The 15,419-nt window shown below is 38.4% G+C and overlaps 1 protein-coding gene and 1 long non-coding RNA gene across 8 annotated transcripts in view; one reads left to right on the top strand and one right to left on the bottom strand.

Moving 5' to 3' along the window:
- LOC117162782 (EGFR adapter protein) overlaps positions 1-15,419 on the top strand; it is a 276,395-nt gene that overhangs the window by 213,364 nt on the left and 47,612 nt on the right. The window contains exon 1 of one of the 7 annotated variants that reach the window (XM_033344738.2): positions 13,998-15,224. The exons of the other annotated variants lie outside the window; for them this stretch is intronic. Coding sequence (XP_033200629.1) covers positions 15,000-15,224 — 225 coding nt within the window. The 5' untranslated portion in view covers positions 13,998-14,999. Of the gene's footprint in view, positions 1-13,997; positions 15,225-15,419 lie in introns of those variants that run through there. 7 annotated transcript variants of the gene reach the window in all.
- On the bottom strand, positions 10,184-13,960 carry LOC143303063 (uncharacterized). Its single transcript, XR_013059049.1, has 2 exons — positions 13,837-13,960; positions 10,184-13,020 (listed from the first exon to the last, which is right to left on the bottom strand). It is a non-coding gene; the product is annotated as an uncharacterized LOC143303063 (long non-coding RNA).

The following is a 15,419-nucleotide window of genomic DNA, read 5'->3' as shown; positions in this document are numbered from 1 at the left end:
CTTTTAACGGTGTTGGAAAATTTAATTACGTCTTAAATATCATCGTACATGTCGTACGTATCGTTAGCTTTAATATCATACATCTTTTGCATGTAGGAAATCTTGAGGATAAAGGTGCATTCTAAATTCGTTATTATTTTATCGCGCTATGAAAGAGGGTTGATATTTCGAACGTGTTTTGAATCGCGTATGTAGCGCAATATTTAAAAGTGAATCGTTTCATAATGTATAAGCTACAAGTGCGTTGCTTATCACACGCGAGAAAACAAACTTGAATATTTTTTTTATTCGTTTCGGCACGTAACGCTGCGTGATATTCAGTGATATTTTAATTCCTTTACAAGAACGCCAACAGGGTAAAGCTGCCTTCCAGGAAAATACATAACATGTCACCGTCTTAACAAGTTCAGGGAATAAAGCCCAGTCGTTGCGTGTGGTCAGGATCGAGCATCGTATTTTACTTTTTGCGATTAAAAATTATTATGATTAACATAGAGGTACAAGAGCAACTTGAGATTTCGTTCTTAACATGCTTCCCACAGCGTGATTTGCGAGGCTGTTATGATAAGAAGAAAAAAATATGAGTTCCTGTCAGAAATACCTAACTGTACATTGAAAAAGCTGTACGCGCGTGTCATACGTAGCCGACGTTTTGTGCACCGGTGAATTTGTTTTGACGTGTTTTTGCTTCAATCGAGAAATTTCCTTATTAACTTATCATACGTTCAATATTTCCTTTTGGAAGGAAATGTGAACGAGATCCTTTTGCCGAAAAATATTTTCAAACGCACGCGCGTATATTTCTATCTTAATCAGCCCGTTAGTGCGAGGAATTTACGTTTGCTGGTCGTATTTACTGGAATTCTTTACGAGTGGAATATATAAATAACAAAGATCTATATTAAAATTCCTGCAGAAATTATTTAAACAACAAATTCCATACTGTAAACCTATAGACGGCTGTGATTGGAAGAAAATCTCTGTTCCATATGAATTGTATTTAATTAATTGCATTTGAAAATAATGTACCAATATTCATACAGGTACACGTCGACTAAACGATTATTTAAAATAGTATTAAAAATGTAAAGTGTATAAATTGTACGTAATGAATGATTATTTAAAATAAACCATACATAAATCCTATATAATATTATAGGTACCACCTTAAGAGAAATGTAATGTCTAACATAATTAATTACTGATTTTTTAAAGATCCGTAGATATATTAAGAATCCTTCAAGATTCGAATAAAAAAGTCTGTCATTTATTCTCTGTAGCCTATCGCATGCTTCATGAAACACCATCAAAAACGCAATAAGTAAGTTGGCCTGCTTAATACGAACTAATAATTACTTTTCTCGTTGCCTTCTGTAAAATTTCGATCGTTCCATTCAAGGCTAACTCTCCCAAGTATCGTCGGCGTTCAGCTGAAACGTAGAATTAAATTTTTCCGCGAACTTGAAAACGAGTTTCGGATCTCATTTCCGAAGCGAATTCCACGTTCGATGAACACTTTGCGCGTTCACTTCATCCGTGGCACAATGCGTCCTGGCTGATCTAAGGATGTTATTCGACCTCCGGATACGACCAGAACAATCAGTTTCACCAACCGTCTTCCTCCTTCCTCGTCCGATCCTCCGCTGCCATTGCTGCTGCTGCTTCTGCTCCATGTCGCTGTTCCTCTAACGAAAGAGAAAAAAACGAAATAAGGCAGCGCGTGCAAAGAGAGACGATCAAGATGGCGAAGAAGGAAGAACGTAACGATGGAATTCAAGGTATTTTCTTGTCATTCCGAAACGACCACGCGGCCCATTGAACTCTTTATTTACTCGGCAGCTTTCGAGAGAGGAAGTCTCTCGAGCGAGACGTGAAGTGGACCGTCTTCGGTACTGATCGCTCGGAACCACTCTGACAACTCTTATCGCGGACACACTGACGACCACACTCTCGCTCGTAGCTCCACGATCGTTCCGGAATTCTCTCCAAACATCAGCTGAATGTTGCCACCGGGCTGTCTTAATTAACCTTTTATAGCTGTTAATAAATTACCTTACCTATTCGTTTAATCTTTCCACCTTTTTTTTTTTTTTTCAAATCATCGAGGAATTCGAGTGACGCGCGTAGCGTCATCCACATCTACAAGACATTAAAGAAAATTTAGTAATCGTTATGTCCAGGATACGTCCGGGACGCTGTTCGTATTCGTTGCTACGATTAAATGTTGTGTTATTTATTAGGAAGTATTGGTGAACAGTGCAGGTTCGTAGCGGATGCTTCAAGTTACGCGATGCGCAACGATATGCGTAAATGAATATTGAAACAGGAAACGTCGATAGCGTTCGTTCGCTGTAAATTTCAAGATATTTCCCCTACATAATTTTACGGAAGCTTTTAATATATTTCATTGTATATTTTTCTACCGCGTCTGCGGATACAATAAATTTGTTATAAGTCGCACGTTAATAGGTTTTCAGACAGGAATGTATTTTTCTAAATTTTCGGCATTTGTAAAGTGAGATATTCCCGCTACCCTCAAAACTTCCAAGTACGTGTTTCCAGCGTATATTCTCTATTTATTATTTCCTTTGTTATTATTTATCGTTATAAGTAACTACTTCGTGAAATTGTTTAAATTACTACTTTGGTGATTTTAAATGAATTACAGCAAGGAACAAGAATAATTAATTTTCTTATGTATTTTCAATTTATATATGTATGTCGTTTTCAAACTACAACCCGAACAGAACTACAACAACTTTCTTATAAAAATAGTTGGCCTTTCTGTCGAAAATTTAATTCATCGAATAATCGTACATAAAATATAACGGGACGTATGGAGAATTATAGCCGGAGTGTACTGCGATTTTTAAAAATCTCTCTTCATAATATACTGATACGTTTCGCATCCGATATTACATTATATCCAAGTGGGTATTTCTTTTTATAACGACGAGCATAAGAATAATTTGCATGTATGATACATGACCTATAATCTCTTGCATAGGCATCATTCGTATGATCTCCTTGACGGGGGAAAAAATACCCACTCTCCGGAATGGTTTAACATTATATAATTTTAAATTGTTGAAAATAGATATGAAAAAACTTATTTGCAGCCTACAACCGTATAACCATAAAGCATAACTTTGTTTTATACATGCTCATTTTAAAATTGAACGTTACGTTGCCACGTCGAGACGAAACGCTTGCTAAATCTTCATTAAATGCTGAATCAGTGTCCCTGCCGTCGCTTCATCTTTCTTTAATCTTTTATGAAGAGACTGAAATAGCTGAGGTTTTTATTTCGTTTTCGTGTACGGTAGCTGATACGATTTCTCATGCGTTCACTCGGAGCACGTCCTGTGCTAACAGTCGTCTCGGTGGATTGTTTCTTCATTTTTCACCACGAAGCAAGGAATGTTCGATGTACAGGGCAACTGGTAAAAATAATTCCGGGCCTGTCAGTCAGGCAGTTTTAAACTGCAGGCTATAATTACATTCGTTACGAGGGCAAAGCCTGAGAGGAAAATGGAATTGTATTTTTAAAAGCCGGATAAACACGTAAAAAATAATAAAAATATTTAATCATTAAATGATAAGATGTAAAACGATTTTCGAAGATATAAGATATGCTACAGCTACAAATATTTAATGTACAAAACCATTTCTCCTTGGGAATGGCAATACGAGTATTTTATTTCGAATTATAAAAATTACACGTTCTTTTTATTTTTCATTCGCAACTTTCTGAGACTCTGCCTCGTATATTGCTTCTGTACACATTTGTATGTTTTCTGAGAACTTTTTCTATTGTCTACGAAATATTTCTCTATTGCAGGCGCTAATAATCCGACGACTCGGTTTCTTCCAACGAGAAATAGTTAATAATAAGAATCGACAGAAATATTCATTAGCAAAGCGCAAAGAATTAAAAGGAAGAGGATTGAATGCGGAGAAATTCAGATTAATGAAAAGCGGGATGAATGTAGGATAGCGTTCTATCGCTGTGAAAGAATCTACAACTAGATTGAAAACACAGAGTATTGAGTGATCCTAGAACTACCATTTTATGGAAATATTATTTTAAACTGCGCGAGGATTATGAATAACGAATGCTCTGAATTCGAGGAACTTCATTATCCTTCTGGCTGAAAAAAGCAGATTTGTTAGAAAATTGAAAAAAAGGAACAACAGAATACAAGGGTTCGTCGTCTAGAATTAAACTCTTTTTGATCATGCTCCCGTATTATCCACAATTACGTAAAATGTCTTCCAGGTCTTCCTCGGTCCAGTGTTTTGTCGTTTCTTATTTTCTACGTAATTACTTGAGATCTCGTTTCAAGTACGAGTGCGTTGCCAACTCCGTTACCCCTCTATCGCTCCCTTTTCGAACAACGATGTCATTATTCTTCATCGCGCCCAGTTTCTTCCGGTAAATGATCCTTTATAACGAAGAAGAGTTCTAACCTTGTTGCGTTCCAAGCAGAGAAAGGAACAAAAAAACAAAAGAAAAAAAAATGCAAGGAAACTTTCTTCCACGTATTGAAAGTCTTCCGCATTGCACGATAAAAGGTAATATTGTGGTTTTTGTGGTTTAGCCCGATGTCAAAAGCGCGACTGCTGATAACGGTGTAATCTCAACTAAGCTCTCATAACGATCGCTTGGCAATGGCCGTGATGTCCAATGCCAGCTTCGTGCACCTGCAGTAATGGCAGTTACTTTTCATAGGCAGTTGCATCCGCGGCGAATAGTCGCGTGCGAAAGTTGAATAAAAAACCACCTGTTCCATTCCATCGGTCGCTTACTATCATTTCCTTTCCGAGATATTACCACAACGTCTAAGGTTGCGAACAATATTTACCGGAGATGTAAATCATCGTAGAATACTTGTGAAGTTTAAGTTCACGTTTTCTGGAAACCACAAAAGAAGAAGGAAATCATCATTAACGGAGAATATTACAGCTTTGTCACAAAATTATTTCTTATTACTGTTCGTATTTATTATTATTTCCGTTGTACATGGTGATTTTTATGTAAAATATTGAACAACGTGAAATATTATATCGCATTTATCTTACGTAATATTGCATAATACATAATCTTATATGATCTTACATAAAGATATGTATTCTTGTAAAGAAACAAGGAATAAATTTATTCAGAAAATTTATTGCCTAAAAAAGATGCGAAAGAATATATTTTTCCATTATCTAATATACTCCTGTTTTTATAAAACTAGCATACATAGGATGAAGAAATGTTATTTATAAAAAGAGGTTAAACTATGGCACAACAATGACAATACCCGCACTATCGTTCGACGATCAAAGTTTCCAATCTGTACTTCGGTATTCAACCACGTGAACTGAACTTCCTTTATCGTGAGCGTATTCTACATTCGTGGCAATAGAACCACGGTTCTATCGGTTGAAGGAAAAATTCTGTACCAGCGACGATAAGTTACGCATTCAAAGAAGGTACGACACATCGGTGGCAGTAGTATGTGGTAGTTATAGCAAGAACGCCATAAAATGTAACTGGTACCTGGTCGACAGTGAGCATCGACAGAAAACCAGGTTAATCTCGATATTTTCACGAAAAAATAGATCTCATTACGCGAAACGTGCAAGAATTGTATGTATATCTTCACAAACTAAATTTATCGTGTTATTACAAAACTTCGGATATTCATAGAATTTCATAGTTTTGAGAACATGACTGATGAAATGGAATATAAAAGTAGAGATGTGTTTCATCCAACAAATATTATAACGAATATTTTACTTTGAGCATTCTTTACATTTTTATATATCATATTTACTCGATACTGTGATTAAAAAATTAAATGGAACAACGTGATAAATTTTCTTGGTTTGTCCACGAAAATTCCGAAACTGACATTATTGAAAAATTTATCTATTTCTTATGTTTCATTAATAGTAATAGCAATTTTTGTCTTGAAACTTTTTTAAGATGGCATTAATATGCAATGACACAGTAAAGTATTCATCAACTTATGGAACGTATGGAACTTTATAGTTTCCTTACTAAAAAATGAATTGCTTAATTGGTCTGATTTTCATAGAGTTTTGATAGAAGGCATATATTAAAAACAAATATTGCGGTAAAATATATTTATTCCTGTTGTCTATAATGTACTATTAAGAAACTTATTTTCAAGAAATTTCTCTTATCCATAATGTATAAGCATACATATTTCATCGTAAGAACCTGATACGCTTTTGATTTTAGTAAAAGATAAAAATAAAGGAAGAATCCGGTTCTGTCCAGGCTGATGGTTAGTCATATAAAGGAAAGTTACGCTTAAAATCGAAACTACGCAACATCCTTAATAAAGTATTGAAATTTCACTACATTTTGTAACTGTTTTATGTTTTATGCTCTATTCTATTGAAAATTACAGATTCAAACAATTTATATAAAAAATAAGATATAAAAGAAGCTTGTCTTGCTATGAAAATACGAAACTATCAAAACGCGTGCATATGATATATTTCACATATTGTTTAGCCATAAGTATATGCTACTGTAATCAAACAATTTGTATCATTTACCATTTCATCGAAAAATGTTAATATTATTATTAATCGTTGTAATCAAGTAATCAATACGTTTAACTTACGTGGACAAATTGTAATACTAAAAGTTAGAAAGCATAATGACGTAACTTGCGAGATAAGCTGAGAGTAATTGTATAATAGACTACCGTACTGTACGCCAATAAATTGTTCGTTTCAAAAGGACACGGTATCTTAATTAACTGATGCATATATTCTGCAATGCTACTGGGGAAAAAGTTAAATGTTATTGGAAAGTAAGTATTTAAATATTGTTCGATTCCTAAAGTAAATTATTTCCAAACTGTAATATCTATTGTTATAGAAAAGCACAAAATTGATTAAAAAGTTAAATGGTAGAAAACATACATTTGTAATACTTTTTATTTATTAATATAGTTATTTATTAAGAAAGAATCGTGCAACGTCGTTTTCTTAAATAAATTTCTTAGCAAACGTAAACCCTCTAATTAATTATGGATATTTTTAATTTCATGGGAACTTTCTCTATAAATTTCTCTGTTTGCTGCGGTAACTATATCCATGTATACTTGATGAAAGGAAACTTATGATACAGCATTTGGTTTTAAGATATCGTCTTGTGTGCAAGTGATATTTCAATGGCTGCGTTTAAGCGCGATCAATGCTACAACATTGGTAAGACTTGACTAATGAAGGTACATGTTCGTTTCGTAATCACGAACTACAGATATAAATGTTTGATGTTGATATGATCTGTCGGCTCGAAACTTTCCTTTCAACATATCTATATTTCATTTACCTATAAAAATCGAAATACAAATAAATGTAACGCGGTTTGTGAAATATTTCATAAATATTATTTTTCAAGTAAACTTACACTACACAGGCTGTTACGAAATAACGACTGGATACCTTTAATTGGACAAAGAGAAACAACGATGGCACAAAGAAACGATTAAGCTCTCTTCAATTTCGGAACGATAGATGAAAGGTTTTAATTAAGGAGGGCAGTGTGGCAATTGTAGAGTTAAATCGAAGGTTTCAGTGGAGCATTTACTAGAATTTATGTCTGGAAAAACAAGAAAAAATGGATACAGCAGGTAGCTTCTTGGTGCGACGATATCAGCCAGCGGGTACGTACTCCAATACTGGCCACTGTTGCCTTGGAATGAGGTTGACCTTGGCATTCTCGTACAGATAATAGTGGTACCTAGTTGGTGGCTGCGTACGCTCCCCTCTTTTCGATGTCGTACCCTCATTTCACTTCTTGCTACCTCACCCCGTAGCTACATCAGCGCCTACCGAGAAATGGAATAAATCGAACGACCACGGACTCGCTTTGGCTTTCTATTCGTGACGATCATGACGAGTTTTCCTGGTGAGACCGTGGCTGCACGCGATCCACCTAGTACGCAACGCATTTGTTGAAAGAGACAGAAGATTTGATCGACGATGAACGATTCTCGCGAACGGTAAGAAGCTCCTACGGTCGACTGTCCTGTCACGAACAACGCTCCAACGAATGACTAACAGCCGACTTTAATTTTCTTATTCCGTCTGCGATATCAGCTTCTCGCCAACGCGACGCGGCTCTCGTGGAAAATATGAAGGATTGAGACGCGAAGTCGTTGAACGCGCCACTCTACGCTTGACCACCGAAGGAGCATAAATTTTACAACCAATAGTAATGCATTCGAAACGGTGCTCGTTCTACCAACTTTTAGTAAAGCTATTTGCGTACACCTCCGCCCATACGACGCAGACGAACAAGAGACAGTCTGACAAACCACTAGGAAACTTCGTTAAACTTCATTTGGAATCTTTGGCTAAACTAAAGGACGCATATAGTTATACTTAATAGTCTTTGTACTTAATAGTCTGCTACCTATGGGGAAGACTTTAGATCTCGAGATTCGAGTTGAGAGAGTCGAGGTTCGGCTGTGTGCTATTAGCTTTAAAAATAATTGGACGTCAAACAGGAATATCTCGGCCTAATCGCAAGCTCGGTGGTGGTTAAACATGCTGATACCGTTCAAACAGGCTCGCTAAACAGAGATTGAAGGGAGAGCTTGAAAGCACAGGTTGATAAGGCATCCCGGCTGTTGAGACCGTTAGAAGGAACAGACCAGAGCGCCGCGCCGCGACGCGGCTTGCAGGACGCGAGTCGCGTGGAGGCGTGCGACTATGTAAGGTATGCAGCCTCGGGTCTTTCTGTAGCTTTTTATTAGCTCTGCTTGGCCCTTTCCTCCGTCGATTACGACGAAGAAAACGAACACGCCGCCGATGCCCGTGACAAAAAGTAACATCCTTATCTTTTGTCGCGAATTCAACCTTCGACACCAGCTCGAAGATCTACCGAAATTGCACGTGAGATTGTTTCGTCGATACAACATATATGTGATATATACGTGGGAAGCAAATTCTGCAAGATCTATGACCATGCATTGCCAAGCTCTTACGCAGCAACCGAGTTAAACGCACTGAGCTACACAAGATTTATATACACTGCATGTAACATTTGTATGGTGTTCGTTTAGACGACAGAATAAACAATTTGCGTTACGTATGAAAGGTTTGATCGTATTAAACATCGAGCACAAAATTGAATGGAAATTGAATGCAATTTATATGATATTAGCGAATTGTAAACTATAGACACATTTTACAACTTCACTCGAGACGCTTGATCTTTCGATACGTTATTCAAACAGTATATGTATATTTAAATAATTAAAATACATACAGCATGTTTTATACACATACGTACAACATTCTGAAATTGAACAAATATTTACATTTCGTTATAACGATTTGTCAATATACGTAAGTTGCACGCTTCGACAAGTTTCAGGATTTCACGAATCTCGTAACTTTTCGTACGTCTGTAGTACACATATATCGTTTTTACGAGAGTAAATTTTCCACTCACACCGTATGACGATGCTACAAATTTGTACAACGCATTGCCCATCGGTGTAACATTTCTAGCCTGTTCGCTACGTGTCGAGAAGACCGGCGGTAGACAGTAATTTTCGTTGGTCGTAATAAAATTCAGCGAGAAGACAGGAAATCGTTGACGATTTCTCGTTGGGAACTTCGTTGAATCTTAACGCGTGATCTGCATAAACGATCGCACGGAATATTATCCTCGAACCTCCTTCCAGTCCACGGCCGAAGAAAGGGTATCGAGTGATTTATTCCGGCGTTAGGAGCGCGCCTTAAGGTTTCGTGAAATTCACGCCGAGCACGACGACCAAGTGGAATCTCTTGTACATTAAATTAGCCAGGGTTGACGATTAACTCAGGATCATTTACGAGCTCTGGCTACCGGCGAGCCGTACTACCTTTACTACCTCGTATCCGTCCACCCCGTTTTCCGCGGTAACTGCGGTAATTGAATTTGAGAGCAGCTCCCGTATTCCTAACTCGACTTTCTGTTTATACCGGAAAAAAAAAGAACTTGATAGCTCGTCCAACGAAATTCCGGACCTCGCGAATCTTAAAAATATATGATTACACGACATTTTCCCTTGCGTCTCGATTATTTAATGTTCTGTAATTGAAAACTGTTTGCAATTCATATCGCGAAGGTTTACTTTGTTAACAGAATGTTACATCGTTTACAGGAGAATACCATCTACATTTTTATTATCTACTTTATTACTGACCAGGTGATCGACTTGCTTGCGTAAGTTCGTAGAAATTACACGTTACGACGTAATATTTGAATTTTCAATTATCCACCTTTACTTGTTATTACTTTGAATTTTGTACATTGATTACCACGAAACTGTTGTTAATTTTCATGGGCGGTCGGTGTAACGTAGTTCTTAAACCAGTATCCTATGTAAATCGAGAAAGAATTATCCGACTTGCATATTGTAACTTGTAGAAGCACGTATTTAACGCTTTTTCTTCCCGAAAGCATCGATACTCGTAAATCCGCGATTACACGACATTTTCCCATTTATCTCGATAACCGAAAAGTTCTGTGTAATTTATAGGCTACTTTCTTATGTATACGGCTTATCTCTTGTTACACGCATCTATCTTTTTATCTTCGTCGAAACTCCACACCTTGTGAATAATGGCGTTATTACGAAGACATCGGTAAAAGTGTTCCAATAAAACTTATCTCGGCACAATAAGTTATTTTCTACCTAATGTTAATGGTCCTATAATTTGTGTAAACTCTAAGAACATTTGTATATGTAGCCAGGATTTATAATCCTGTAGAGTTTGAAAATTTTCATGACATTTATTTTAGAAATACCAGCTAATCCAATAGATTGAAACTGTTTTTTTTTTTCATAAATATAAATTTCAGTGTCTATCGATTATTTCTTGGATTTTTATCTCATTTACTTGATATAATATATGTACGTATGTTTACAGAAAGCTGTATACGATACGTTCTTATCATTTTCGTAGCAACCTCTCTTTTCCTTTTTTTACTTAATATTTAACGTCAATGAAACTACAAGATTATTAGGAAACAGCTTGCGACAGGTATTATTCTTTCCATCGTTCATTTATTTGTAATTTCTCTATCGCGGAAGAAACTACAATATTTAACGTTGATGAAATATTTAACTTTACCGGATAATATAGTTTGCGCGGATGAAATTTTACAATTTCCACACTGTAATAAAATTATCAGTTGTAACATCTTCTATATGAGTGTCTATGTCCAAGTAAATTTTTTAACAACTTTTTTCTTTAAAAAAATCACTATCTCAAGAATACACGACTACATTACGTTGTAACAAAAATTTGTTAAAACTAATGTAGTAAATTATAAGAATTATATATTATCCTTCACAATTTTTTAACATAAATACCATTGAAAAAATGAAATAGAGAAGTTCAATAAGTCTGCTCAAGATCTGAATGTATATCGTAAAATCGTTTACATTCTGCATGGAACCGAATGACAACAAATAGAATAATGTAATTTTATTATATTGATACATCGAAAATTAATAAGATTATTATTATACTATTGAATATATGATTTCTTTATAGCTCAGCGTTTTTCCTAAAATGTTTTGAAAATTTCCTAATGATTTCTTAAGTTTGTTTAAGTTTCTATGAGTGTCGGAATACATATAACCACATTCGATTATATCACATTTTGTACGTGTATATGTGTACATACATGGACATTCAATGTTCATACGTATTGCCAAATTCGTGAACTTATACAAACTAATATTTTATCGTATTTAGCATTCTAAACATTTACAGGTTTTCTACTGATTTTCCCGTAGCAGAGACGTCGAACTATCTCAAAAACGCGCCACTGCATTACATTGCGTTTACGTGTGTGTATAAAATATAAATAGCTTTAGAAAGTTCAATCGCGGGAAAATACGTACGTTTACAGTGCACCTCCATAACGGTTGAAGTGCCCATTGAAGAGTGGGCGCATCAATAAAAGAAGCTCCCACATCTACTATACGTTTAATACATTCAATTTCTCGACTCATGACTGTATTCACAAAGTCAATTATAAAATAGCGCTAAACATGATATCGGCTACTTTCTCCGTGTACCTATGGAATCCGTCGATCTAACGGTACTCACGCTGCCTGCGACAATCGCGACAATTGACCCGCGTCGATTCTTCCGAATTGCCGCGGCTCGAGAGAGAGAATGCTCGGTTTAACGATGGTCGATTTCACGATCGGGAAGATCGGCTTGGACGGCACCTCCTTTCGGAACGAGGTTTGCGAACCAAAGAAAAAGACAAAAAATGCACGAAAAGATGGAACGCGCGGGACCTTACCCTTGTTTGCGAACCGCGCGTCGATCGATCCTCGATCGATGACGTCGCGGATGTCGTGCACGAAGTGGAAGGTATCAAGAGTAACGTCCGTGGTCCGACACGAGTCCACGATCGTGTGCCGGCAGGAGGTCAAAGAACGCGAATCGCAAACTCATGCGATCGGCGCGTTGCGGCCTCTCTCGAGAACGGCTCTGGCTGTGCGAAAGCAGGACAAGGAGAGCGGCCAGATGCAAAGGCTGACAAGGAAGAAGATAGCTGGTATTCGCCAGCTGCCGTTGAACGTGTTCAATGCCGCAGTTGGAGCAAGAAAGCGGTCGGAGAGAAGAGGTCGGTCGGTCGGTCGCTCTGCTGCTCGGTTCCGTGGTCTGGTGGGGGTAGAGCCGTGTGGGCCGCCTGGTGCTACTCCTGCTTCGTGTTCTTCTTTCGACTTCAGTCTCTCTCTATACGTACCGGGAGGTATTGCCATTGCTGGGCCGGCTAGCATGCTCTAGGCAGCTCGTCTCGCTCGAGAGGAGCACCACCTGGATTGGCTTCTGTCAGGTAGGACCGAAACTGCGACGTCCACCAGGGGAAGGGGACACGAAAATTCACCGGCATCTCTTCTCCAGCCATTCCAGTTGACAGTAGAGAGAAGGCACGCGAAGCCTTCTGCCGGCTCGTGAATCGCTCTAGAAAACAGACGTTTTCTAGATTAACCGAATCAACGTGCTCCATTCAAGCTGCTCTCTCTTTTTCTATTTCTCTCTCTCTCTCTCTCTCTCTGTCTGTGTTTATCTCTCTCTTTCTCTCTTTCTCTCTCTCTCTCTTCCCGTACCAATCGTTACTTATCATGTACCCGATTTTCCCTTAAAAACTAGTATTGTTCGGTTCTTGGTGTTTAGGAGTTTCAGTGAAATCGTCGTGCCGTAACGAGTATACCTCGCTTCCGAAGGTTGTGCCAGAGAACGGAATGTCGTCACGTTAAAGATCGTCCTTCTACTCGTAAATCTAACTCCGTTCGTATTGCCACGTTCGTATAACGGAGTCGTATCCGGCAGTGCTTGCTCAGTGCAAAGAGAGAAATCGTGTAAAACTGGTAGGGAACTCGAGCTTGCTAGTTGTCTCTACGTTTGGATCAATCGATTCAGGGATGAAGCGAAACGACACGCGGGTATCCCGCGAATATTACTATATGCAACAGTGCAACAGGTAGCATTATCAACGGTAAAGTTCGAGCAACGTAATCGGGCCAATTGGAAAATTTAGGTCAGAGCGATATCTCTAGTCGATTGATTGGCTTTCGTGTCCGTTAGCCGTAAGGATAAAACAGAAGAGAAAAATAGAAGAGTGAAAAGAGCACGAGAAAAAGACGCAAAGTTAACGTGCTAGTGGTAGATGCAAGTATGGTTGACAGTCGACGAGGACGAAGCGAAAGGCAGTTTCGAACTCGTTAACCGGTTTCCACGGATCGGCATGCAGAACGACACTCAGTGAAGACTACATACGCCACGAAGTGGAGCCCTGGATGTTCCGTGCGTGTCCCACGCGTAAAGCGATCGGACCGGTCTACCGGATCAGAGACGGATGATCACCTGCCAACGATAGTATACCTTACAGCGGTACAAGGTGGTACTGGATAATTTTCGAAGACCGTACCAGAGAAGCATGGATACCGCGAAACGCTTTTATTGTACCGATGAATCGGTGCAATATTTATAGTCGTAGTCGTCGATCTACAGAAACGTTTCGCTCCGCTTACGGACACGTAGAGGCGATGTTTATGCGACGACTTTAAAATAGAAGAGCAACATACCACGGACGAGATTATTGTTTCAGCGAGTCGAAAACGAGCAACGAGAAGCTATGAAGACATCGACACCGGAAAGAAACACACGTGTCAATCATTGAAACGTGCCTTCCTCGTAGTTCTGTGAAGTATTTTTATTTGTGCGTGATCCAGATTCCTCAGACGATTTTCCTGCATGCATAAAGTGATCGAGACGCATCAGTTGGTTTTCTCAAGTGCTCGGAAGAACATCGTATTCAGGCAACACCATGGTACCATTATCTTTGCGCGGTTTATCATAGGCTGAGACGGAGTGAATTCCTCGAAAAGTGTGCCTGTTCGCTGATAAGTGAATGAAGGTTTCACTGGGTAGTGCTGAATGCTGTACAGCCGGTATGCCGGTAGTATGCGAATTAGAAAGTGTGCTAGGTGGTGCCGTGGACAAGTGAGTGCCAGTTAAATCGACAGCTTGTTCCGAAGAAAATTCGCGTCTCGAATTGATGTTTGGTCCGATCGACGTTTGTTCAAAGAGTGACCTTCGATCGGTAAGCCACGAATGAAGTATGAAACATCAAGTCATTCGACCGTTTATACTTTCTAATAACGTTCCACCGGTGATATTACTCGTCGAACGAAATGGTAAATTTATTATGAGAACGGTGTGTCATGACGGAGAACCCACGTGTGATTTGCGCGTAATTACTCGGTCGTGTGATGTGTTCGGTTCGTACGGTGAACGGAAAGACGAATATATATTTGTCGAGTGATTAGACAAGTGTGTTGATTTTATTAACCGAAAAAATTGCCAAAATTTGGCAAAGACCGCAAACCGTGCGCTTCGAATCGTGTTGGAGGACGAAGAAGTGCAACGGTCGCCGTGGCATGAGGAGGTTCACACGCAGGCGCAAAATCCTGGCCGCATTCTCTGCGATTATGGGACGCCTTGGTAAAGGCTCGCAGAGCACAACGAGGCCCATCTTCAGGGTACAGTATCGCAAACTAGTAGACGAGTACTCGCAGCAACAGGAACAGCTGAAGTTTATGCCAGCATTACCTGACTACATGTCGTACTGCTGTTGCCGATGTGGTCATACTCAAAAACTAAAAGTAAGTTTTTTACGTGCATATTCACCTATCATATTTACGTATGCACTAGGATCTGAAATTATCTGAAATCGATCTTCATGATCTTCCATTGATATTTCATATCATATAGAAAAAAAATAGTCGCTGAGTAGAAGCAAATTAATCCTTTTTGTACGAATTGGTTTTATGCTACGCATTCACCTCGACGAAGTATTT

Source organism: Bombus vancouverensis, chromosome 8 (genome assembly GCF_051014615.1).
Source record: "Bombus vancouverensis nearcticus chromosome 8, iyBomVanc1_principal, whole genome shotgun sequence".
NCBI lineage: Eukaryota > Metazoa > Arthropoda > Insecta > Hymenoptera > Apidae > Bombus > Bombus vancouverensis.
This window is presented reverse-complemented; position numbering and strand designations above follow the sequence as displayed.